Source organism: Penicillium expansum (assembly GCF_000769745.1).
Source record: "Penicillium expansum strain MD-8 chromosome Unknown contig44, whole genome shotgun sequence".
NCBI classification, from domain to species: domain Eukaryota; kingdom Fungi; phylum Ascomycota; class Eurotiomycetes; order Eurotiales; family Aspergillaceae; genus Penicillium; species Penicillium expansum.
The window spans coordinates 160258-186175 of record NW_015971181.1 but is presented as its reverse complement, the minus strand read 5'-3'; the positions used below and the strand labels follow the sequence as shown (position 1 = coordinate 186175).

General features: G+C 46.0%; 9 protein-coding genes across 9 annotated transcripts; 2 read left to right on the top strand and 7 right to left on the bottom strand.

Annotated features, from left to right (window-relative positions):
* Positions 1 to 2192: 2192 nt before the first annotated feature.
* Positions 2193 to 3731, top strand: PEX2_014450 (fungal specific transcription factor domain-containing protein; the record flags this gene model as incomplete). Its single annotated transcript, XM_016738721.1, has 3 exons — positions 2193 to 2558; positions 2626 to 2874; positions 2925 to 3731. 3 exons carry the CDS (start codon positions 2193 to 2195, stop codon positions 3729 to 3731), a joined length of 1422 nt encoding a protein of 473 aa, XP_016602615.1.
* Positions 3732 to 3836: 105 nt separating this feature from the next.
* On the bottom strand, positions 3837 to 5033 carry PEX2_014440 (zinc-dependent alcohol dehydrogenase; the record flags this gene model as incomplete). Its single annotated transcript, XM_016738720.1, has 3 exons — positions 3837 to 4525; positions 4582 to 4872; positions 4928 to 5033. The coding sequence occupies 3 exons, from the start codon at positions 5031 to 5033 to the stop codon at positions 3837 to 3839; spliced, it is 1086 nt and encodes a 361-aa protein (XP_016602614.1).
* Positions 5034 to 5958: 925 nt separating this feature from the next.
* PEX2_014430 (carotenoid oxygenase family protein) lies at positions 5959 to 7737 on the bottom strand (the record flags this gene model as incomplete). Its single annotated transcript, XM_016738719.1, has 4 exons — positions 5959 to 6224; positions 6289 to 6655; positions 6717 to 7186; positions 7242 to 7737. 4 exons carry the CDS (start codon positions 7735 to 7737, stop codon positions 5959 to 5961), a joined length of 1599 nt encoding a protein of 532 aa, XP_016602613.1.
* A 491-nt stretch (positions 7738 to 8228) lies between these two features.
* On the top strand, positions 8229 to 9261 carry PEX2_014420 (alpha/beta hydrolase; the record flags this gene model as incomplete). Its single annotated transcript, XM_016738718.1, has 3 exons — positions 8229 to 8618; positions 8688 to 9018; positions 9074 to 9261. The coding sequence occupies 3 exons, from the start codon at positions 8229 to 8231 to the stop codon at positions 9259 to 9261; spliced, it is 909 nt and encodes a 302-aa protein (XP_016602612.1).
* A 587-nt stretch (positions 9262 to 9848) lies between these two features.
* Positions 9849 to 10924, bottom strand: PEX2_014410 (amidohydrolase family protein; the record flags this gene model as incomplete). Its single annotated transcript, XM_016738717.1, has 2 exons — positions 9849 to 9976; positions 10030 to 10924. The coding sequence occupies 2 exons, from the start codon at positions 10922 to 10924 to the stop codon at positions 9849 to 9851; spliced, it is 1023 nt and encodes a 340-aa protein (XP_016602611.1).
* A 1084-nt stretch (positions 10925 to 12008) lies between these two features.
* On the bottom strand, positions 12009 to 13656 carry PEX2_014400 (aldehyde dehydrogenase family protein; the record flags this gene model as incomplete). The annotated part of the gene is made up of 5 exons (XM_016738716.1): positions 12009 to 12890; positions 12953 to 13179; positions 13222 to 13386; positions 13451 to 13520; positions 13579 to 13656. 5 exons carry the CDS (start codon positions 13654 to 13656, stop codon positions 12009 to 12011), a joined length of 1422 nt encoding a protein of 473 aa, XP_016602610.1.
* A 991-nt stretch (positions 13657 to 14647) lies between these two features.
* On the bottom strand, positions 14648 to 16199 carry PEX2_014390 (cytochrome P450; the record flags this gene model as incomplete). The annotated part of the gene is made up of 5 exons (XM_016738715.1): positions 14648 to 14807; positions 14878 to 15041; positions 15121 to 15606; positions 15666 to 15752; positions 15804 to 16199. 5 exons carry the CDS (start codon positions 16197 to 16199, stop codon positions 14648 to 14650), a joined length of 1293 nt encoding a protein of 430 aa, XP_016602609.1.
* A 948-nt stretch (positions 16200 to 17147) lies between these two features.
* PEX2_014380 (Major facilitator superfamily domain, general substrate transporter) lies at positions 17148 to 19010 on the bottom strand (the record flags this gene model as incomplete). The annotated part of the gene is made up of 9 exons (XM_016738714.1): positions 17148 to 17178; positions 17237 to 17300; positions 17360 to 17567; positions 17886 to 17899; positions 17969 to 18065; positions 18121 to 18147; positions 18199 to 18622; positions 18677 to 18871; positions 18922 to 19010. The coding sequence occupies 9 exons, from the start codon at positions 19008 to 19010 to the stop codon at positions 17148 to 17150; spliced, it is 1149 nt and encodes a 382-aa protein (XP_016602608.1).
* Positions 19011 to 20853: 1843 nt separating this feature from the next.
* On the bottom strand, positions 20854 to 23112 carry PEX2_014370 (ankyrin repeat domain-containing protein; the record flags this gene model as incomplete). The annotated part of the gene is made up of 1 exon (XM_016738713.1): positions 20854 to 23112. The coding sequence occupies one exon, from the start codon at positions 23110 to 23112 to the stop codon at positions 20854 to 20856; it is 2259 nt and encodes a 752-aa protein (XP_016602607.1).
* Positions 23113 to 25918: the final 2806 nt, after the last annotated feature.

Here is a 25918-nt window from a genome sequence, read left to right as displayed (position 1 = left end):
AATATAACCGCTGCTACTCTTATGATGAAACAATGCTGTGTTCAATCCCCGTGCCTTACAGATCATATGAGACTGAAAATGAGGTCATCGTACCTTAAACTGTAGCCAGTTAGAAGTCCAAGCTTAGAGATGAGCTGGCACACTGCTGGTCCTTGCGGCGACATCCTACCTGGTTTATATTCACTTAGTCAACGCTGAAATACAGCACTTTGAAAAACATTGATACTCCTTGGAACCTTTTTCTGCGTCTTGCAGCAAGTCCATCATGAGATATGGGGTTAGTTCCCGGAAAAGGAACCGCAATAGATATTTTAATCTACAATTGTGTTTTATTTGAACTATAATATTACGTCTAGGAGTCCTATATATAAGAAATTTGTCAACCACTTATGTAGATTTCTCACCCAAGTCAGCTTAGAGATATATAGTGATAACACTTTGATACATAATTTAGGATGAGGACGACATTGAAGTCTGTTTTGTTTTTTAATCAAAACCAAGCCCCTCGGTACTAGTCATCTTGAAAATATCAGATGAGCACATATTCTATCAGGTCTGACATTGAAGTCGCCAATTATTTTCTTGGTACGGTAAATCACCTTGTTCGTCCATAACCGTGCCAAAGGTACCAACACCATTACCTTGTAGTATTAGTGTGATAGTAAACATAAAATGTAGAAATAGGGTATATTTTGTATGGCTTGCCCATAGAAAGGATAAATTGGAGATACATTCCAGTCTTCGGTCTCCGCTCACAACGGGCGGTGTCCGCGATGTCTCGCCCATAGAAATGCGGTGTCCGAGTCGGAGGTGCGGGAGCCCGCCAAGCCATACCAATGAAAGAAGTGCATGTACAAAGTACGGAGTGCTCGGTTTTTGATGATGGGTTGAGTAGTCGGTCGTAGATCATTCACATAGTGCAACATCAAAGATGATATTGATACAAAAAAAAATAACATGTGGGAGTTGGTTCATATAAAAACACTTCACGGTCTACACCCCATAAACAACCTTCCAAGGCCTAATCGATATGGCTAACATGGCACACGCTGCCCATCTTTTGCTAGTATTATGCGTGAATGGAATTGAATAATTGTAAATCATTACAAAATGATTGGGAGAAATGAAAGACTAGTTGCATGAACCCGTCCGAACCCCAGAAGTGGATCTTGCATGTCTTGGTTAAAATAGGGCTGGGTGTACTTGATTAGTTGTACATGGGAGAGCCAAGGATAGTAGGACCTCGGTCAAACTCCAAACAATTGGGAGATAAAACGATCCTTAGCGATTCCCTGTATAGAATTTGTTTTGTACATTTACAAATTGTACGGAGTAGCTGGGCCCGGCATTAGAAATTAGCGTACATGCCGTGCCGGTTATGATTGCTTATTCCCCGCATCCGACTCCACATTTACTAACCCCAACATTTTGCGGAGGTACTAACCCATATATTCTGCACATGTTCCACAATTGGTCGTGTTTCATTAGGTTTGTCAATTTAACAATCACCAAGGTGTTTCAAGATACCCGACATGGCAAGTGACGATAGGCGACGAAAGAATGCCCTCAGTTGCAGTGGATGTAGGCAACGGAAGGTGAAGGTAGGGATTGAAAATGTTCTTTCATATGCCTCAATTCTCACTGAAAATAGTGCGAGAAACCCTCATTTGGTCCTTGTCAGCGGTGTAGCAGACTAGGCAAGCAATGCCAACTAGGAGGCTCTACTTCGCGACCGTACTATCACACTTCAAAAGAACGATACGAGCTTCTGGTCTCCGTGGTTCGCCATTTCGTTTCTTCGGCTTCTTTCGAGACTGAAGACCTGCGAAAACTATTACACACTCTGAAAGCTCCAGTGGAAGGCTCTGCTGCTGCTTCACCACCCCCCGTTGTGGATACCCCAAGGGATGGACCGAGCCCGTGGCTGCCGGAGACTATCACCCAAATGAATACGCCTCCAGCCTCCTCAACTTCTACCTATCCTGCCAGTCCAGAATGTGCAAACAAAGATTTGGAGAGTACATTAATGGTGGATGCTATGAATATTCCTCGTGCGTGCATCATCTATTAACCCGGTCGCTGATCTGTGAAATTCACAAACTTAGGCTCAAACTAATTTGTGTGTGTGTGAGCTTATAGGGTTCAGTGGCTCATCCAGCTGCTCCAATTTGAATGCCAAGATAATTTCACATATGTCCAAAGATGTCGGCGGTCTGTCTCCCTTCGAGGAGAATGAGACTCCGCCGTTGTTTGATGGACAGGTGATCTCATATCGAAATGCAGACTATCTCCCAGATCGTAAGGCGCTGGATCAAGCAGCCATGCAATTTTTTGCAGAGATCAACAGCGTCATATACATCCTTGACCAGGATAGATTCCACCTTTGGATTGATGACGTATATGGTGGGAGGGGGGTGCGTGCATCCGTGCTGGTCATATTATATCTGGTCATGGCTCTCTGCGGCGAGGAAGACCCAAGTTTCCACATTGCTCGATCCTACATAGATGATTTGATAGAGGAATCGAGCCTGGAGAGTGTGCGGGCAATTATGTTGATGGTACGATTGACATCATTCCATGTCGACATCATGTTTTCATTTATAAATGCTGACCTATTATTATCAGAGCTTGTACCGACAAAGAGAGAATGAGCGCAGTGTTGCCTGGGCAATGCTGAGTGTGGCAATCCGAATCTCAATGTCACTTGGTCTTCACCAAAACATAGGCTATGTGCACGACACTTCCATATATGGATCGGAAGTTAAGCGACGCCTCTGGTGGTCGCTGTGCGAGTTTGACAACTGGAGTTCGTGCATGCTGGGACACAGTTCTGGCCTTGGCTGTATGGGTGATGCTGTTTCCCTTCCCTCACAGGTGAGAAATGTCTGTCTTCTATATACCGTAATGACGACTAACTGTAGCAGGAATTCAATACTACACCCTACACCCCCCCTGGATATGCCACTAGCTCAGCATCTCTGGGTAGTTTAATTGGCCAGATATCCCAGCAGCTGTATATCCAAAATGGCAATTTGAGAAGTAAAGAACAGTTGACTAGTGAGCTTATCCAGAAAGTCGAAGCATGGAACAACGACCTACCCGACCACCTTCGCCCAAATTCAGCATTCCCATCCTGCTTTGCACGTGCCACGTTATATTTAAACCTGAAATATAATTACGCCCGCATGCTTATCGGGAGGCCTTACATGGCCCACTCGATATTTTGCAACAACGGCCATGACGAAGTTTTCAAATCACGAGCGGAGACCTGTAAACTTGCAAATCGTGACTCAATCAGGATTTTAACGGAATTTTACCGCCGAGGTCTTTTATCGACGACTCTCTGGCTTGATACATACTTCATCTTGGCAACAGCAATAGTTCTATTTCTCCGTGTTGTCGAAACACCAAGTGTGCAAAACGAGTTAAAATCCTTTCTCCCTGTTCTGAAAATGTGCGATCGAAACCAGATTGCAAAATACGCTGCCGGAAGTCTCGAAAGGCTTCTCCATAGTTTGGAGAACGGCATAACGGAAAATCCTACTATAAATGTCGCAGATCCTTTTTCTCAGTCATCCAGGCTTGGTGATGGGGGTGGAAGCTGCCATGAAATAGACTTCAACAACCTGGGAGATCTCAACACCCTAGGATCTGAGTGCTTCGGCTTGGGAGATGATTTTGATCTGGACTTATGTGGACCTTGGAATACCCTGGAATCGGGGTTGTCATAGTACAATAGCTTGTGTTTTCAGTGCAATGCACGCTTCAAATGTTGTATACCCCATTGACTCTGTACATACCACTTCTCAAATGTATATTTTCCACTGAAGTACATCTCAAGCCTCATAGTCTATTACAAGCTTTCCGGCAACCTCCCCCCTGCGGAGTCGATCGACTGCTTCAGGGAATTTTTCAAAAGGCAATACCTCGCAGACCTCTCGCACCAAGCCTCTTTGAACGAGTTGCAACACTGCATCTGTATCCTCCATCGTACCCACCAATGTTCCTTTGATCGACAGATTTTTCAAGATCATCATAGTGGGATTCACATTCATGATGTGCCCAGACGATGCTGCAGGTAGTCCAATGCACATAATGACGCCCCCGATTCTAGCACCAATGTAACCGATAGCCGTTGGATATGCGGGGGGTGCTGTAACAAATACGCCATGGGATCCAATACCTCCAGTGAGACGAACAGCCTCTGCAACCGTATCCGGGAACTCTTTGAAATCCACGAAGGCCTCTGCGCCCATCTTCAATGATAGATCGCGCTTTTCGCTTCCTGTGTCAACAACAATGGGTCTCAGCCCAAAAGCTTTTGCTATCTGCACAGCTTGAATCCCAACACCACCGCCTCCGCTGATGATTGTGGCCCATGACCCAACAGCGAGTTCGGATTCTCTGATGGAGCGATATGCGGTAGCTGCGCTGCACATGGCGGGAGCAGCAACGTAATCCGGAATTCCCTCGGGAATCACCGTGGTGTATCGCGCTGGAGAAACGATATAATGTTGGAAGGTCCCTAGGATGCGCCATGAGAAAGTGAAAACTTCAGAATCTTTCAGATGATGTTTTTACCAGTAGCACCCACTCCGGTGAGGACCTTCTTTTGGCAATGAACTTCCTTCCCACCCCAACAAAGATTGCAAGATCCGCATGTGTTCCAAATTGGCTTTACGCCGGCACGATCCCCAACCTGGAATGTCTTCACATTGTCACCTAGCTTAACAACCACACCCGACCCTTCATGGCCAGCGGAGCATATACCTGATGCCGACATCTTTCGACCACCAGTGTCGTTTAACATGTAGTGGATGTCTGAATAGCAAATACCGGTGGCATTCAGCTTGATCAGAACCTCATCGGGACCTGAAAATTGTGAGACGACGCTATCCCAAGACCATTATTATTTGGATTGTATCACCTGGTACTGGAACCTTCACCGTTTGGGTCTTTATGGTAAAGTTCGGGCCTTCGTCGACAACCACAGCGGCTCGACACTCCTCTGGTATGACATAGTTGTTGGTCATTATGTTGAGTTGGATAGTGAATAGTGCGGCGGAGCGAGATGGCAATTGATCTAATTGAGAAGATAGGAGGCACTTATCTACGGGCATATAACCCTTTTATATCCACTAGAAGTTAATTTCGAGGTATATTAAGTGGTAATGCGGTGTCCGGCCCGCTCTCCGTCATCTGCTTAGTTCGGAATCCGCACGACTATTGCCTGATATATAGAGTAACATGACCTATATTTCATTGTTCATGAGATTAGATTACCTCCGTTATGGCTTTGAGTAGATATTCATGGTCAAACATAACACTAAGCATGTTTAAGTGGACTTTCCTCTCTCCGCAGTGTTTGTCCTGAGATTTGAATTTGAAAAGAGACTATCTCTCTGGTAATGCGAGGATGCAATTTGGGGGCCTGAACTATATATTTATTTGAATATCGAACTGTTGCAAAGGAAATTGCTGAGGCGTGATATAACAAAGCTTTTGAACAAATAGAATTCCTGACTTGTCTGAGATAGAGCGTTTTGGGGTCCTTGTATGTATTGACTAGCTTCTTGAATCACTTCATGTTTAGACTTTGTTCTAGTGGCCGTCTGAGTTATACAACTGATATATATGGGCTAAAATCAACAACGGATTTTCGATCGAATGAGTGCCTCATTCCGAGGCACTTTCCCATCTGTGGAGTCATCGGGCTATCCAAGCAGATCACATGGATACATTACAATATCAAACAAACTACGTAGTGAAATTGAAGAAGGAAAGATGGTTGGATCCAATTTTGGGGAGCACATCATGTAGCTTGGGATACTGTATTCCAATAAATCAATTCTCGAACAACGATAACAGCTGACAGACAAGTACAAGAGGCTAGTTTCCTGAAAATTCGACATTGGTATACCATTCAGTAGATCCTAGACTTGAATATACTGTTCTTCATCAGAGTACTGGGAAGGTGACTTCTTTGGTAGCGAATTCCTGACGAATCTTCTCGGTGACACCAGACATGTCACAGAGGTCAATTGCGTTATCCAGCTCTGTTGCCGACACCCAACTTCCGTGAATTCCGTTTCGAAGGCGGAATGGAAGCTCAATCACAGCAACGGGGCCATCAGTGATCTTTTGTGCATCCAGAATCAAGATGCACGAAAGACCCGTATCCCGCCTATTGGCGAGAGTGATCAGGTATCCATCAGCCTCAGGCGCTATAGTTCCATGAGTTAGCAGTGTCCCTCGTAAACAATAGATTTTTACTTCTAAAACACCTACATTCTGGATTGCGGGGGATGAATGCCACCTCGTGAATAGCAGTATGGTCTCCGGCAGACCAAAAAGTCAGTTCCCCAGTACCCACGTTGCACTTCGCAATCGCATTGTAGACACCACCGACGGGGCCGTTACCCTTGGTAGGATCATGCATGGCATAGAAGAGGGTGTTGTACGGTTTGCCGACATAACGATCATCAACTTTTGGCATCTCGCCATCGGCATCAACTAAAACAACAGGCTCGACATGGAAGTCGGTGGCCTTTGGGTCGAATTTCCATCGCACGTACTGGCTAACGTTTCCGCTGGCAGGAGGTTTACCACTCGCTGCCTCCATTTGGTCTTGACCACGCGGAGGGAAGAACCAGAACTATAGCAAAGTTAGTCGGTGGCTGAGATCAAGTAGTTCAATACGACAGACTTGTGCGAACCTTGTTAAAGTTGGTAAGTGGGGCGTCTAGATAAACACAACCATCCTCGCCATCAAATGCATTTCCAGTGTGTCCGTAGAATGCGTTCTTGTAAGTGAACCATCTGATGTCTTCCGGCTTGGGGTTGCGACGGGGCAAGATTCCGAAGGTCAATGGCTTTTCCTCGGCCCACGCAAAGTGCTTGGATCCTTTCTTGATCTCATCGAGGGGCTGGGTTTCAAGCGGTGGGACAATTAAAATCACCCAATTGTCGGTTGCTGCCATATCATGCATCATTCCAACATAGGGGGCGTTGAACCAGCATTCTTCCAACTTCTCGCCCTCCTTGCTGAAAAGATAATAGGCAACGTCGGTTGTGCCATCACCTTTAGCCTCGTACCCCATAGTCAACATCTCACCGTTGGTAGGATCAATCTTCGGGTGGGCAGTAAAGGTCGGCGCAGTGTATTGACCGTTGAAGGTATAAGGACCTACTATCATTTAGCCAAGTGACAAAGAATGTTGAGCTTAAAACCTTCGAGTTACCTTTTGTCTCCAAAGTGTGCGGGTCCATTGCATAGGGGGGAGAATCTTCCTTCAGAGCCAGGAGTTGCTTCTCAAAGTAGATGATATGCGTGTTCGCGGTCGAGTGGATCTCGTGTTTAACGCGAGGATCATCGGTGTAGCGGTTGCGGTACTTTCCGAAGACTGCCTGACGGGCCGCTCGTTCGATCACGAACTTCGAAGTTCGCACATACTTCTGCTTGAAGTCGGCGTGTCCATCCTTGATCCGGATTGCATTGATGGCACCATCGCCATTGATGAAGACATCGTCTTCATATTTCGGTGCCCAAAGAGCGTCCGGCATGCAACGATAGTAGGTACCCTGGACTTCCGTCGGGATTGTTCCGCGAACAATACAGTTGTAGACCTCGCCTTCGAATCGGCAAGGTGCCTCCGGTCCCTCGTAAAATGGGGTCTTCGGATAAGCAGCTTCCGGCTGAGGCGCAAGCTTCTCGGTAATTGCGGCAATATCAGACATCTTGGTTGAAAGCGACCTGTCACAGATACGGACTTTGTACGTGGTAGGAAGCGACACTGAATAATGTAATGAGTTGTTGAGAAAGAGGAATTTCCGTGTCTATATACACAATACGCGAGAAACCCGGGCCCCGCCTAAGTGAGGTTGATTGAGACGTCGTCCCACCACGGCCATAATGTTGATGTACGCGCCCATTGCGGAAGCCGCCAACCAATCTCAAACGAATTCATTCAACAGGAATTTCAGACGAATCCTGGGCGGAGTATATCGACACTGATGACCAATGTGGGGTGGAGATGAGTTCGATCGCTGGACGCGGACACCGCGTGGGCCTCTTGCAACAAAGCGGACACCGAGATTCACTTTCCATGTTCTGAATTGAGAGATACTATTTATTCGTGACGATTCCAGAAGTATATTTATTGGAAATATTTATTTACAATTGTACTCGGCTAACATTCTCGTCATTATATATATTTTGTTCATAAATCATGGATTCACGAGACTATGCATTCAAAGCATTCGGCGATGCAAAGCACATCTACGCCACAGCGCATTGGGCCAAATCGCAAACCGATACACCACTCGGGATAGCTCTTGCCTTCCATGGTGGTGGTTTCGTCGTCGGTTCTAGGAAAATGCTACCAATGGAGCAAATAGAATATTTGGCCAACGCCGGATTCGTTGTTGTTTCAGCCGACTATCGGCTATGTCCCCAGGTCTCGCTATACGAAGGACCTATCCAAGATGCGAAAGACGTCTATGCATGGTGCAAAGATTGCCTTCCAGGGTTGCTGAAAGATGATGCGAGCCTTGACGTGGACCCTTCTCGCACCGTTGTATTCGGCCATTCCGCGGGTGGTTGTTTGGCTTTGCATACGGTATAGTTTATTCGTTGTCTTCGCATAAATCATACTCATTTTGCTAACTTATCCGTCATTCCCCTTTAGGGTGCTCTTCAAGATCCTCCACGAGCGATTCTCAATTTCTATGGCGTCAAGTGCACAACAGATCCTTTCTGGTTTTCGCCTTTGCCGGCTCTTGCGATGATTCCATCACTTGACGAGGAATTCATCAAACAGGTGTACAAGGAACCAGTATCCTCGAACACGATGCTTTCCCTAGAGCGCGCGACAAACACCAGCAATCAGCCAAAAACCAAGGGTTTACCTCGTCCTGACCTTTCTGTAGCGAGAAACGCATGGCTGTTCGTCAGTCTGAAAGAGGGCACACAGCTCCAGGCCATTGTCCAAGATGGAGATTACAAGCGTATTGACACCGGTCAACTCCTTCTCGGACAAGTTCCCGCCTACGTTCTTTATCCACGGCGATGCAGATGGCATGGTCATCCCTAAGTTCAGTATCGAAGCCAATGAGAAGCTGAGAAGCCTCGGTGTTGAGACTAAAATCTTGCTACCCGAGGAAAAGTCTCACGGCTTTGATGTTGGAGTCGAGGTAGACGAACCAGAGTTTGCTCCTATTCGTGCAGGTCTTGATTTCTTGATCGAACACGCGAAGCTCTAGGTGTTCGGCTTTTAGAAATATTAGATCTATTTCCAACTTCCTAAATGTCATGAAATACAATTTCGATCTATCGCAGAGTTTCATAGTTAAGAACACCACCATTGATGATATTCGTGCATGAAATACTAGTTATCGTATAGCCTCTGCAATGCGAAGTATCGACACATCCTTGAAGTCGCCAAATTTCCGGGAAATCCCCTACTTGTCCCAATGAACTCATACATATGTATTATAGAGCCGCCTTTGCTATAAGTAGTAGGTTTAACACATTTTCCACCGTATTCAGCGTAGACTCCACTCTATATAGTGCCGTGGAACTTGTCGATGCCCGATGTTCCTAGCCTTAAAAGCAAATGCCCTTTCCACTTATCCATAAGAGGGGGCTCGCAAAGTACGAAGTTGCACGGCAAAATGAAATAATGGAAATAGTGCAGTATTCGGGTTTATAAATCCGCTGTAATATACAAAAACTAATTAATCCAATATGGCCTTGAAGTCCCACAATAATTACCAAGCTTAGATTCAATCTTCCAACATTTACCTATTATTTCAAGAATAATGAAGTCATTTTATAACAAGTTGTATGATTAGATCTCAATCGGTAGCTTGAACAGACGAATCGCATTCTCCCTACCCACCAATTCCTTATAGTTGTCTTTCAATTCCACCGTCCGCCACCATTCTTGACCTTCCTTGACCTGATCATACGGGGTATCTGTATTCTTGTTAGTAACGTTGCATGATGGACCTCTTGAGCAAGTTACGCACCTATCGAGTACAAACATCTCTCTACTCCAAGCTCCTCGATACAGAATTTCAACCCAGGAGTCGAAAAGTTCCCAGATGTAGTGATGAAGATATTCTTATGGAAGTAGTAGCTGTAGTCATGCAGCGAAGGGCGAGTAGCCTTCTTGCTAGGCTTGTTGTACCAGTGCGAGGCTCGCCAGAGGTTGAATGGAATGTTTTCGCCGAGATGCCCGGCAACAACCTTCAAGCGAGGAAACCGGTCAAAAACACCGGACGCGCAAAGGGCATAAATGTGGAAGGACAGATCCAAGTAGAATTGAACCCCAGCCCCAATCAAATGTAGTCGAGATCCATATTTGGTGTTGGGTTGAAGATCGGAGAGTTCTGGGTAGCGGGGATGCAAGTAAATTGGCACATCGAGCTGCTCCGCCATTCTCCAAAATGGATCGTAGGCCGGCGTATCATAGTATAGTTGTTTCTCACTCGTCTTCGTGCTTTGGAAATCGTTTATCAGCCCCCCAAAGAATCCCAATTGCTGGACCGCTCTTTTCAGCTCCTCGGCTGCCTGGACGGGATCATGCATTGAGACAGCTGCCATCCCACCAAAACGAGAGGGCCTCTTGGAAACCTCCCCAGCGAGCCAGTCGTTGAATCCGGTGGCAGTCTCTTCTGACAGCTTCTGGTCTGCAATTCCCTGGCAGCCAGGGGCAGTCAATGAGAGCAACATATACTCAACACCTTCAGCATCCATTGAGGCAAGTCGTCCATCGATGTCCAGTAAGCGCTGCTTGTGGGATTCCACCGCGGCTTTACCCGCATCTCCCGGAGTCAGGATATGCTGCGATTCACTTAGAATCCAGGTTGTTGCCGGGTCGATCACCGCCTCCTCCACAGCAACGGTACCTTTGAAAGTCATGATGTAAATAGAGCAGGGGCAGTAATTGGATAGTCTAGAAGTAGATTGCTGGACCACTTAACATTAAGTAGCAAACGTCGGCTGTATAGCTCCGATATCCTGACCACTCAGAGACTTCCCCGTTGGTTAGTTACGATATGGCTAGCTTTTATAGAAGCCCACGAAAGTAGACTGTGGGTGCGGTCCCCGAAATGAGAAGCCGATTATCCACACTTGAGGTCTTCCCCAACGCGAAGCTCCCGGTGTCATTTCCACCCTGCACTGGTTACGGGCGAAGCGGACACCGAAGCGATTGAGAATACCTATTCATCCAATAACTGCGCTCAAAAATTTAACACAGGCTCTCGAGCCCCGCCAGTCGATTTTCGATTTTCTTCCTTAGTGAACCCCCACGCGTCTTCTACCGGTATTGTGTGGCCCTGAAAAGCATCGACACGATTGGTATGAAACCGGGGAAAACCTGGGGATATGACCTGATCATGATTGGGTGATGAGAGCGGGGTATTGGTGAGACGGGTGTTTGGTTCCGGTGAAGTCACTCGGATGCGTGGGGATAGGGGCGTGAAGTGCGGAAGCCGCATTTTGTGGGAAGTGGCCATTACCGAAGGACGGAAACCGCGTGAAGATGCGAAAAGTGTATTTTTGCCGAAAAATGAACGTCGGGGCCATGTGAGGTCAAGAGGCGTGAGAGGACACGCGTCGGAATCCTAGTTTTGTACGAAACGGAGTCGACTGATGCTGCAAATTGAGAAAGAGGCGGGTCGGGGGCCCGGGTAGGTGTCAACGGTATCGCAGTTGAAATCCTCCACAGAGCGACAGTGAGGTACCTGGCAGTGGAAAAAAGCATCAAAGAGTTGCTAGAAGTTCTCTACTCTTTAATAGTAAGAAACTTAACGCAGCTACGAAAGGCCCATAGCTTGTCTAAAGAGATAGCAACAAGAGGGGCATCTATCACCCAGACGCATTGTATCACAGACATGAGAATTAAGAGGGGAAACGATGGAATATAAAATTATCTTTGCTACGGTAGAATAATACAAAGCAATGGGTAAATAGCAAAACAGTGTTTCGCCATTCGAACAAACTATTCTATCTTGATCAGGACAGACTTATGTTCTAAAAAGGCGCTGATGCTGTCAAGTAGACCTTCTCGTCCAACTCCGCTGGACTTCCATCCTCCAAAAGACAAGTCATGGCCAGTGACGGGCGATGTACAATTGACACCGACGGTTCCCGCCTCCAGCCCCTTCGCAAACCGCATCGCCCGGTTGATATCCTTCGTAAAGACTGCGGCATAGAGACCATATTCAGTGTCGTTAGCCTTTTCGAGTGCCTCCGCCTCGGTATGGAAGATCCTGATGTTCACCACCGGGCCAAAGATCTCTTCCCTCATGATCTTTGCATCCTGTGGGACATTCGTAAACACTGTCGGCTCCACGAACCCGTTCTTTGAAGCACCACCCATGGCGAGCGTGCCGGAATCTTTACCCGATGCAATGTATCTCTTCACAGCTTCAAACTGAACGTCATCTGCCATTGGGCCATGGTTTGTCTTTGGGTTGAGTGGGTTTCCCTGTTGAATTGACCCAAAGGCTATGTTGAAAAGCTGAAGGAATTTCTCTGCAATAGTGTCTTGGACATAAATTCGCGAGTTTGCCATGCAAACCTGTCCACTATTCCACTGAATACTGTTTGCAGTCTTGGCAGCTGCTGATTCTAAATCGGCATCATCGAAGATAACAGCTGGAGACTTTCCACCTAGTTCTAAAATCACGTTCTTCATGTTCGATTGTGCCGCAGCAGTCTGAATCAGACTTCCAGCTCGGGTAGAGCCAGTAAAAGATATCGCGCGAACATCCATGTGCGAAGATAGGGTTGCACCGCTGATTTGGCCATGTCCAGAAAGTATATTTAGTACTCCGGGGGAGAACCCCGCTTGAATTGAAAGCTGAGCCAGTTTGAGAGACTATATAGTGTTAATTATGAAAATCGGGGTAAGTGAAATATCCATTATGTTGATTAACTTACTGTCAAAGGAGCCTTTTCACTGCTCTTAAGAACAACAGTATTACCGGTAATGAGAGCAGGAGCAACCTTGCCTGCGAGAGTAACCAAAGGGACATTCCATGGGATAATGGCTGCTACGACACCAAAAGGCTGCCGAAGTGTCATGTTCACGAACCCGGGTGTATTCAAGCTAGACACTCCCTTGGCAGTATATCCAGCTTCGGCAAATGATTCAAATTTGTGCGCAGCTATTATGTTATCAACGTAGCCGCTAACAGGTCGCCCCATACAGACAGCTTCGAGATAAGCAAGCTCATCCGTGTTCTCACGCAGTAGCGCGGCGAGCTTCTTCAGCGGGGCACTGCGCTGCGTCGGGGACAATTCAGCCCATGCCGGCTGTGCTGGTTTAGCCACAGCTACTGCTCTGTTTGTATCATCGACACTAGCTTCGTAGACTTGGCTTTGTCAGAAATACCCTTTATTATAAGGGGTAAAGTTTGGTTCTAATCAGATTCTGACCTTCTGCGACAAGTTCATGGCTTGAGGGGGTGTAGATACTGAATGTCTGCTTGTCCGACGACTCAATAAACTAGCAGATATGAGTCATATTAGCTTTGTATTATAGATCCAATAGTTTTCCAACATACTTCTCCATTAATAAATAGTCGAGTCTCAATATTGGTCGGTTTGCCGTCCACGAACGTACTTGTTTGTGTGGAACCCATTTCTAGGGGAACTATCAGTTTGTTCTCGGAGTTGAATAATTGAATTGTGCTTGTTATAATTTTGGTTGAGCAATACCTTTTATGATATATGTCTCGCAATCGTCTGCAGACTGTTTCGGTCTCCGCTAGCGGAACATCGACGGCCTTACACAGGCGGCGGATATTTCGCGGGGTCCGCGTTTAAGAACAAACTTCCGTTAGCCCTGATGATTTACGACTTTCTTATGTTATACTTTAGTTGCATTTTGAGGTTTCAAACCCCCATTTCCGCGATCGCATGGGGAATAATCTATCTTCCTTCGGATTTGTTGTTCACTCAAGTTGTTCGTTGAAAGAAGTGAGTGACATCAACCCACATAATAAATTTCCTAAGAACAGCCTCACAAATTCAAGTGGATACAAATTCGGCCAAAGTTCGAAAGTTATCCTACCTGATACGAAAGGAGTGTCTTGAAAGGGACCTTTTGCTCAGTCAGACTATGGTGATGAATATAGTACCTCCTCTTTGGTGCCCAAAATTTAACAACGCTGAAAACATGTCGAAAGTTGGGAAACAGGTCAATGGTGGTCCAAAAAGAGTATTAAATTGAATTATATGCTTTCCTATCTGATTTTATACAGGATGGCTCTCTTGGCTATGGCATTGTGTTCTTTCATGTGAATTTACCATCAATAAACATATCTTAGGAGGAGAATGAGAAGGGGAGTAAAGTATATTCGTTATTTCACGAAGTAAAGGAGCCTTTGAGTACATTAGGTCGCACTAAATCCACCAAAAACGCCATATTATAACGCGCAATATCTTGTTACTCTCTGTTCATTCATGTGGATTGTAGGTCCAACATTAACTACAGATTAGATTCCAACTCCTTTAAAGCTTGTAACAGGCTGAGAATACTAAACGGCAGCTGCAAGGATATCTTTGATAGTGGGCTTAGAGCATTCCCCGACAATAATATCACCAAAGTGGAGATCAAAGGGTCCAAGTCATTTAAACTCTTGTCACAGTCACTGGAACTGCCGGCTTTATAGCAACAAAGGCATCATCGACGTCGAATCCAGCCAACATTTCCTTGTCATGATTCGCGAATGATAGCTTCAATCGATAAACAAGGAGAGCAAGGGTCAGGCTCATTTCCATGTATGCTATGCTAGAGTTGAAAATATCAATACGAGAAAGGTAGAACTGAGGGGAGGAAAGAGGGTATCTTCAAGACTTACTTTCGGCCCAAACATGACCTGGGACCATAGGAGAATGGAGAGAATGCACCTTTGTCACACTTAATCTCGGAGTCCTGGAGCCAACGTTCCGGAAGGAACGCATCCGGCTGATCAAAATAAAGAGGGTTATGATGAAGCGAGAGATTGCAAACTCCGATTTCGGTCTAAATAAACAGATTGGCCGTTAGAATCGTGAAGCATGTATCGCAAAAAGAGAAATGTGAAGGTTGGGGGAATTCTTACACCCGGAGGGAAAATACGGCCGTCAATGGCTAAATGGCCAGGGGTTCGATCGACGACTACTCGTGGAATCAAGCCCGGATTTGGTGGGCAAATTCTTAACCCTTCCTCAATGACCGCATGCAAATAAGGGAGTCCCTGGAGTGCCTGATACTTTATCGAATCTGTGGAGTCAAAGTTCTCACAAATCTCCGCTGTCAACTTCTCCATCGTCTTCGGGTTCGCTAGTAGATGCCAGATGATCATGGTCAATGCTGTAGACGTTGTATCGGATCCTGCAACACTGTACACGACTTTTATTAGTAGGGATATAACTGAGTCGGGAATATGGGCAGTTTGCACGAACAGGAGAAGAATTGCTTCACCCATCAACTCCCGCTTGTCATATGGCTCTCCAGTCTCCGGTCGACGAGCCTGGAGTATATTGGTGAAGAAATCGTCTCTCTCGGATTTGCTATGCATTTGCTGCATCATGGCTTCAACTGCTCTCTTTTTGGTGGGGTTGATTAATATCAGCGAGTGCAGAAATGGTAGATAGATCAACGCACCTGATAGACATAGCCCCGTTTGATCACCTTTTCCTTTGAATGAAGAACCTTCCAAATAGCACGTGGCCATTTATGCATAGTTCCTTCCTTTAGACAGGTCAGTTTGTCGCTTCACAGCTGGAGCAGGGGTCTGTTTACTCTGATGACCAACTCAACAGACTTTTCCATAGCCTCCAGAATACGATCTCTTTCTGGCTCATTGTTCAGAGTGTCGAAGCTTTTACCAAAGCATAGATCAGACAGGACGTCGATGGAAAGCGCACCCAGCATCACGGCAATATCAACTTTTCCAGCTGCTGCAATTTTCTCGCAGAATGTATCGATATGGAGACGAATCAACGGTTCCATGGCTTCCAGCTTCCGAGGTGCAAACGCTGCCGACAAGATTTGCTTTTTCTGTCTGTAGATCTTATCATTGGTTGTAAAGCTACTAGGCATTCCAGGTGCAAAAGCTTCGTAAAATGCAGACTTCAAGGCTGGTGCGTTTGCGGAATAAATCGCAGGAATTGCACTTGATGAATTGGTTGAAACCATGTTAGGTCCGATTCGAACAAAAGGCCCTTTTCTCTTGATCAGCTACTGAAACCCGGTTTTGGGTGTGTATAAAGTATGAATACCATATTTCTTGTGAAGCTCCATCAATTTGTGGTGCCGTTTCCCACCCCAGCAATGATATAGATGCCATATATCGGTTACTTTTGCGAGCGCTGGGCCCGGAATGTGGCGTAGAGGGTGAAAAAAGAACGACCAAATTACTTTACCGATCACCAACCCAAGCAAAGCGAATATCAGCATAGGTAGGGAAAGCAGGCCCAGGACCTTTTCTTTGACAGGAGAATCCATAGCCGGCAAAATGACAGATGACTCGGCCGATTCACGCCAACTAAAAAAGAAAAGTGAAAATAGGGGTTGATTTGACTTATTCAACCTCTAATAAAAGCAGGTAAAGAGCGAAACGAATTATAGTAAACAGCTCCCTTGCATATATAGATGATCTCATGTCACAGGATTGGACACGGAGTTCGCAGTTGTTCGGTGACCGCTACCCTCCGTGCTCCATCTCCAAGCCCCACCGATGATTTGAAGGCGGGATCCGTATTAAATTGAACCTCTAGAAGCGGCAGGAACCTTGAACTAAAGTCAGAGGGCTTTCTGTGACCGCATCAAAACCGGTATCCGGTGAATTATTGTCGCTCATGATTAAGAAAACATGTTATTCTCACTCATGAGATATATGTTCTGATCGGAGCCAAAAGCAAGTGTGTGGTACAACCAAATAAGTCGTGTAAAATCCCAGGCAAATAATGGACTATAACTTCATAGACAAGAGGTTGTGTTTAAGATTGTAATTCACTGAGCATAATCAGCTCAGTATGCTTATGAATTTCGCCCTAGTTAAAATTTAAAATTCTTCATCTTAAGATACATATTTGCAGCATAGTGAAGATATAATCCGTTGACCTACTCCGTACTGCAGGAATATTATGGAATTGACCGCAGTACATCTTCCTCGCTATACTGTGTCACCAGAGGATGCAAATAAGTCAATCCCTCATCTCTAGTGTCCATACCCTGTCAACCTCCTCATTAACCTAGTCTTGTGCATGAAAGAGCGATTGACCTTGCCGAATATGTCTGTATGGGTCTATTGATTAGTGATTTGTGGCAGGTGGAAGGGGTCTAATTAAACTTACACAACACGGGTGATGTACCTATGAGACACATTGTGATAATTCCAAAGGTCCTCAAAACGTCACTCGGGTCCTTTTCCTCTGCCCAGGTGTTCATAACTTGAGAGAACCCATAGAAGATGAAGTTCTTGGCTGTCATCAAGAGGATGAAGATTTCGGTGGAATTTTCCCTGAAGGCGTCACTGCCGCTCCCAATCGTTGTCGGCCAAGTCTATGATAACAGAAGAATTGGAAAATAAAATCATTGGTGGGAGAAAGCGTGTACTCACAGTATATAAAGGTTGGCAAATGTCATACCTATGGTTGTGCCACAGCACAAACAACCATGGCAGAATGCACCTAGATAATAACCATTTGGAGTTGGGTTGCCAAGATCCCACATGAAGACAAACCATCCGATTCCACAGAACAAAGCAGCAAAAACCATCATTGGAATGCGGAATTCAGGCTCATATGTTCCTTTGTTCCATTTAGTCATTCTCTAGGCGATTATATCCCCTAGCCATGGCCCGGCTATGCTGCTGCTCACACCTCCAATCAATGCTGTAGGTCAAATTTAGCCGAAATTCTCTCTACTCTTCCACAACGTAATGAATGAAAATGGAAACTTACCACCAACATAAAAAGTACCATTTTGATGGGCATTCAGATTGTATGGAGGAGGTGTCCATATTTGGGCAAGGATGTAGGAGATAGCCACGTAGAAGCCCTGTATCACTTCGTTAATCCACCGGCAGATATGTGAAGAGTGGGGAGGAACTAACAATGCACGCACCACCCACGGCAATTGACTAATAATCCTGGTTAGCAATTCGTACACAAGAACGGCGGAATATACCTACCCAGATCACTGCGGGGTTTATAATCACGGCAAATGGAGCAAAAACCAACCGCAAAAGGTTGGCGTCTGTGTGAGTTCCACTGAAGATCGCAATTTCTTGCATAAATGTCTTCTTCGCCTCCGGCAACGAGGATTCTGACAAATTTTCCTCATGACCATGACTGACACTTGCCATCTCTTTATCCTCCGCCTGATCCGCCGCCTCAGAAGAAATATGGCTTCGGGAACCCTTCCATTGAGTCTCGGGAAGGAAGAAGAAAACCGATAACAGTCCAACAACGGTAAAGGGCAGATGAATGATGAACACGTATCTCCAGCCAAGACCCTCGGCTATCACGCCACCTAGGATCGAGACTAAAGATATAATGCAGGTCCATGTCATCACTAGCAGACCAGTTCGGAGAGATCGTTCGTGGACGAAAAACCTTGAAATTTCCCAGTTAGCGACGCAAGACAGGCAGGAGCTCAGATTGACATACATATCACCCATAACTGCAACAGTCAGACTCTCAAATACCGCTGAGCCGAAGCCCTGGATAATCCGCCCAGCTAACAGGACGCCATAGTTATCTCCGGTGGTGCAACAGACAAGGGTTCCAACAAATCCCATGACGGAGGCGAAGATGAATTGTGGCCGTTTCCCGTATTTATGGGCCAGGGCAGAGCCAATTGGTCTAAATGTGTATTAGCTGAATGTAGAAGTGAAGAGATATGTGAGACGTACCCGTAACAAGCACACGCAAGCAGTTGATATGCGGTGAGCATTGTAACATCCTCAATAGATCGCCCAAGGGCGTGCGACATCAAGACCATAGATGGAGCAATCAGGGCGGTGGAATGGATGAGAAAATAATCGAATTAGAAAATAAGACAATATATATCAAGTTCTTCTTCCATTGCGGCCAATTCTATTTGAAGCTTTAGTTTACTTATCCCACTACCCACAGGGAATCACATACCAATGGATCATTTGGGCTGTTGGAAGGCTGAGGAATTAGGACAACGGTTGCATGCTACTTCTTTCAGCATGGGTTTCACGTTTCAATAATTATTCTTTCTGGAATTACCTTTCCACTCCCATACCTCATCTGGGAAGAGAGATGTGCGGATGGCTCATCGAACAAGAGAAAGGTTCCAGGTGCATGGTGCTCATTCACTTGTATGATGCCTAGAGCCATTTTGTATGCTATCACATAGATATGCTCGGGGTATACTTGGTGGTAATGTTCGATTCACAAATTAGAACTTATTGTATCCGCTCTTGACACTCAGGGAGCGCTCTTTTATATCCTCACCCCAGCATTAAAGTTTTTCTGGGGAAACTATTGCGGGGAAGCTTAGTATGTATCTATTTTATTTGGTTTAAATTCTAGATCAATGCACCAAGACTGACGACACTCTGTTAATGGTCCTCTGTCAACCACTCTTCGGGGCAATTAGATCTAGAACGGGAATATAGCAGGATGGTTCAATTTATGTCCTACGCATATTAGTTATTATTTTTTGCTGCACACTCAATGAGATTTGGACTTGCTTTGTATCTGTATATAAAATAGGCTGATATTAACCATAGTACATATCCTCAGTGCCCACTCTCTAGCTGGTGATTTTTACAACCCCATACAGTAATGGCGGTCCGAGTGTGGGGGATCCGGCTGCATATCAATCCCAACTGCCATAGTTTATATCCAACCACGGCAAATATAATGTTTTCCGAGCCATGTCAAGGCTGTTTGGAAATAGGGAGGGCCCCGGAAGGCGAAGTGAGCGGTGTCCGAGGGGCGGTGTCCGAGGGGGCGGCATACGCCCAGACCCAGGAGGAACATCTAGATCGTCGGTATATGCTAATGTTCAAACCCGTGTCTGGGCTGTAAGAGAAAACGAAAATGAAAATGAAATTTCCGCAAGGTACGCCTGTATTTTCTATCCTGCTTTAAGCAAACTCAAAAGAGGCGCTTCGGGGTTTTTGATCGACATACGTAGGACATAGGAAGAGAAATCTAGGCTTCCAGATTCTATTCGCGTGGGTAAAACCCTGGAGCTACTTTGGCGGAGGGCCTTCGAGCGTGAGTTCGAATCTCACAGGTGTCGTCTTTTTTTCTTCGGTTTTTTATTTTTTGTTTCAAGATTTGAATCACACAACCCAACATTCAAATGGTGCTATGTTTTATACGGATTTTATTAAATTATATCCGACGTTACGATTTCAGATCCAGAGGAAAGAGGCTATCGCGCGACGAGCTAGTCTTAAAATTGGTGATTTCGACTATTTTTCAAAATTTCTAGTGACCTCCTTACATGATACGCTCAACCTTATAACTGAGCTAATGTTGAAAATGAAGGCAATGCCCCACTACATTTTTTATTCAGATTGTTAAGGCCAAAATAGCAAAAATTAAAGTTTCACAGTGGGTTCCAAAGAAAACAGACATATTTTTCCGATTTTTCTCCGTACAAACCACCGTTATCACAGAGTGCCAAGATCCACCAGCATTCAAGAAGAGATAACACCTTTTCCACTTTGACTGAGAATATTATGGAATAATCCGAGTAACGCGAATATGGATGCTAATAAAGTCTTGTGATTATAGGAAAAATGCTGTCGAGCTATAGAAAAACAGGGATATCAAAATATCAAACAAAAAAGAAAATCAAATCATGGCTGACGAGCATTCTTCAAAATAAGTTCGGTTCCTTCCAGCCAGCCAGAAGAATTCGCCATATCCAAAACCGTCGTACCAGTCTCATCTTTCTGAGTAAGATCAATCTGGCCACCCTTCTCAATCAAAAGGTGCAACAACCGAAGATTGCGGTCTTCAATGGCCTGCATGATCGCGTTCCAGTCGCGGTAGCATTTATTAGGATCAGCGCCCCTTTCGAGAAGGAACTCAATCATAGTGAAGTCACCATCGTCACATCTCCGGATCGCCTTGACGAGTGGCAAATGCTCCCCAGGAGCATTGGGGTCGGCACCAGCCTCGTTCAGAAGATAGCGCACAATACCCCAGTGGCATTCGCGCAGTGCTGTTGTCAGTGGCGAGAACACGCCGCCGTTTTTCCACTCTACGCTGGCGCCGGCTGCGACGAGTAGTTTGACGTTTTCAAGTTGGTTTGCCTGTACCGCTTTCTCCATGACACCCTTGTGTGCGGAGAGGCCGGTTATCTTGGGCAAAATAAGGCGTAGCATGGTCGGCGATTGAGCCGCCATATATATGGGCCAGTCCTTGCCGCGTAGGTTGGGATCGGCACCATTTGCCAATAGCCATTCCAGCATTTCTGGACGATTCTTCCGGATGGCAGTTGTGATGGCTGTGTGGCCCTCCTCATTACGGTCGTTTGGATTGGCGCCTCCTTGGCTCACAAGCCAATGGAGAGCCTCCGGATTGTTTTCCTCCACGGCGGACTCGACAATACCTGGTGGTTTGCGGAGATCTGCGCCAGCTGCCACCAAGTCTGGGAGGAAATGAAGACGTCTGTGGGTGATACACTTCCAAGCTGGCCACTCAGATGCCATCACATTAGGGTCAGCACCGTGATGGAGAAGCAAGGTGAGGATATCTGGGCGGTCATCACGGATGGCGGAGCAAAGTGGTGTGTATATTCCATCTTTCTTGGAATTCGGGTCCATACCCGCCTGCAGCAGGACGCGCACAGCATCGATATTGTTGACACTTGTCGCTTGCTCCATAAGACCAGGAGTCTTTTTGACATCGGCACCCCACGCGAGCAGGATGCGCAAGCAGCCTGGGCGGTGGACAGCGGACCAGAGGACGTGCTCAGGTCCTGGCAGGTTTGGATTAGCGTCCTTATTTAATAAGGCTGTCACTATAGATGGCTGATCACTTTGTACAGCTTCGCATAGTGCGGTCTTGCCATGGTCGTCTTTGCGATTGGGGTCGCAACCGGAATTGAGCAAGGTTTCGATAGCCTGCTGCGGTGCGCGCTTGCGAATCGCTTCGATAAGTAACGTCGTGCCATCACGCGTCTCTTCATTCAGATTGATGCCGTGTCCCAACAGACTCCGCGCTGGCCTGGCGCTGGCGGCATCGTGATCCGAATAGCTGTCATTGCGGAGGCTGATCTCCTCGGCAGAAGCTGATGTTTCTGTTTTGGCCGGCCGGCGCGGCAGTGCCCGGTGGTCGAAATAGGGTATTTTCTCGGTCTCACGAGACTGGGGGTTCAGGAAACCGTTCAAGGACAGAATGGAGGACATGTCATCCGGTATGATTTCTGGTTCTTGGCGAATGGATTGGTTGAGTCGGGATGCAGAAAATGATTCCTTCGGGGGCACAGACGGCGTCGACCGCGGTGAATCAGGCGACTGACTCTGCATCGATGAAGATCGCTCAGGTTCGAAAGACTTGACCTTGTTTATACCCATCACAGAGCGGCCTTTGGATACACGGTCGAGCGCGGCCGCTAGGCCAGCGTATCCAATGCCCACAGACTCCTCCGGGTGCGCGTCTGCGAGCGACCAGTGAAATGCCATACCACTAATTTGGAGAGTTTCGGTGGTCTTCTTCAACGACTCATGAATGCGATTGAGGTCATGGCCTGGCCGATTCCATCCTCGCTGAAGTTTTCCAAGTGTCCCGCGATGTTCATACTGAACAAGCTTCAAAATGACCTTATCAAGTTGTTGGAAGTCGCGGTAGGTGGAGACGAATTTCTTTTCCACCTCCTCAATTATAACATCGGGTAGGGCGCGATTGGCGCCGGCTAGTTCGGTCACTCCGGCTTCGATAGCCCATAGCATGCGACAGGTGTCGAGAAAGGTATGCGAAAGATCGCGAAATCCGTCGGGAAGGTCTTTAGTAGTGCTGAGGTAATTGAGCATGTGCACAGAGATCTGGTTGCCTAATTGCGTGGCAAGAGCCGAGACGCTACAGATGGTTTCCTCTCGCGTGGGCGGCATGATTGCAGTGTGTGGTTTACCTAGATAGAGAGGAAAGAGAGATACATAAAGGAGTCAAGAAAAGAGAGTGGAGTTTGTCCAGATAAACATGGGGGGGGGCAATCTGGCCCGGCCAAAGTTGGGGCCAAATCCTCCATCTATACAGTGGGGCTCGTTCTCCAAATCAGGGTTAAAAGCTCGGTCGAAATTGTCGCGCATCTCGATCTGGGGTGTTTACCATGGGTTTGTCTCCATCAGGGCTTATTGAACCCATGGTTCACCTGGATCATTGTCTCTGGCTGACCTCCGAAGTCCAGTTTGGGTATATATAGCCTTGGAATCACCCAAATGTTTGTTGCATTACAGCTTTGTCCACGCGTTTAAAACTGTTCAAACATCTGAAAACAGGGAATTAAGTTATCTAATACCTCCGTAGGGACACCGAAAAAACAGACTTCTCCTTGGCCTCCAGTGCGAGAATGGAATGTGGGTCCGGATAAGTGATTAAATGCAGGTGATCGCTGTAACTAGTTGAAGCACATACATTTACAAATCGGAAGAACAGTACAGTACATCATCTTGAAATATATTGACAGTTGCCCTAGACGCGCATGATAAATGTCTTCTTCAGCGTCAATTGAACGTATTCTCCCATTCCACTCCTATGTAGCCATCCATGGCGGCCTCATACGATCCATGGATCAATTTCCCGCTTATGTAGCCTTTTTGGGTTTGCCGCGCCCCGCTTAGCTTCCCATTGAGTTTCTCGGTTTTTTTGAACGGTTTAACAAGGGACCAAGATGTTTCAGAATTGATCCGTAAATTTTGCCGCCCCTGGATGATTTCGAAGCTGAATCTGAATATTGAGTACGGAGTACCCCGTACAGCTTCATCGCAGAACTTAAGACGCATGTTTCACAGCCCCATCTTAAACTTTTTTGTTTCACAAGTGTATCGCAGTACCCAGGTCGGTGTTCTCAGCCAGCCATAACTGTGGGGCTCACGTGTATGGCGGGTTACAGCTCTGTGTCCCACCGTACACGTGGCTACGTAGATCACGATTCTGAGACACAATCCATACTTTTTGAGTTTCTATGATACATACCCGACGCCCCACCTATCGCTAGCTAATTATCAAAAAGGAAGTCCGTATGATATGGGAATTGCTAAAGTCCTGATGCGCCCTAATCGTGTCTTGAGCCCTGCTGGGCCGATTACGTTGTGCAAATTCTTCAAGCATACCACGCACTCTTTTTGATAGAGAATCTATCCATTTAGCTCAGGTTACCGACGTTGAACGTAATTCTCAATTGACTCTGAAGTTGCCCATGACTCCACCGGCAAGACCACCACATGTCTACGGAGTGAGAAAAATCAAAATGTCGGGGACCTTTATAATAATATCATGCATTAGAGCTGGTAGCCTTAAGAGGACACTTGGGTACGGTGCAGAGAATACTAGCGAGAGAGCAACTTCGCCTTCGATCATATCATTTAGGTCAAGCACTATTGGCAGCGTCTAGAGATAGCGAGCCGAGTTTGATCTAGTCAATCATAATGGTTGAATTTGATATCCGTCCGTATATATAGGGGTCGCTGGAGCGTGCAGCGAGGTTTACTCATTTGTACAACATAAATCGTCAGGATACATACTCCTTAAATGGGATAAAACCTAGCGCTCTCCGGGTAGCTTTCTAGTGGAGCTTGCTCATCCATGTGCGTCCTAGTGGCAGAGTTAGTTAAGACCTAAACAATTTATAAGATAAGATGACCGGATATTAGCTAAGAGCGGCTTTAAAGATATGCTAAACACATACTCCGTACTCCGTATACTTCTTCGATATAACTATAGTCTCCTAGTAAGAGATGCAGATCTTATTCTAGCTGCACTGGTGCTATCTCGTCTTTCGAGATCGTCAAGGAAGATAGCATTACAATGACTACGTGAACGCGGTATAAATATGCTAATCACACAAGAGGCAATCGGCTCCATCAGCCGTTTTCATGATTCCAGAGATAGGGGTTTGAAGACATTTCTACAACGTGTAAATTGGGTGGAAATTATAACACAGATACTCAAAAGTCTCGAAACAATAGAAATTTTGGAAGTCCCACTCTAATTCCAACTAGAGTGTGAAACCAATCCACAGGTCTTCAAAGAGAAGGCAGGTCCCACCGACAGTACCATCACTTCTCCACTGACTGTGAACTTTAACAAATTACCTAATTAGAACTAGTTTTGTATGCTTGGTGCTGCCACAATAAAATATGTGTTTTTATATTTCTACTTTATTATTTCTCTACTCCATTCTTCTCACTGTGTACGCACACTAATTTACTACCACACATATCTACCGGTTAGAGGCGCGTCCTTAACCAGTAATAATATGTACTTATATTTAGACTTCCGTAAAGCCCAACTTTGGGCCCAGACCTTGGGCTCGAAACTCGTAAGCGACCTTATTTCGAGCTCGTCTTATGTAAGTTTATACAAATTCTTCATAAAGGTTACTTGTTTAGGATATTTTATGCACAATTGAGGGCTTTTTCTAAAAAAAAAAAGCTCACGCGGACCTACTTTAATGGGTCGAGATCAAGCTTTGCGGAAGTCTTCACCCTTCAAAATGTAGGGATCCTCGCAGAGCGAATCCTTGCCAATTAAAGGGGTTTCTAAAGAAGTGAGGATCTTCCAAGCTGGAGGCATTTTGGAGTTATGTGATATGCCATGATGTTTAAAACCAGCAGAAAATGGCGGGATATAGAGTTGAGCCAATGAAATTAACAAAACATGTGGACGGTGGGCCTAAAAAGCAACTTTGCAAAGTAA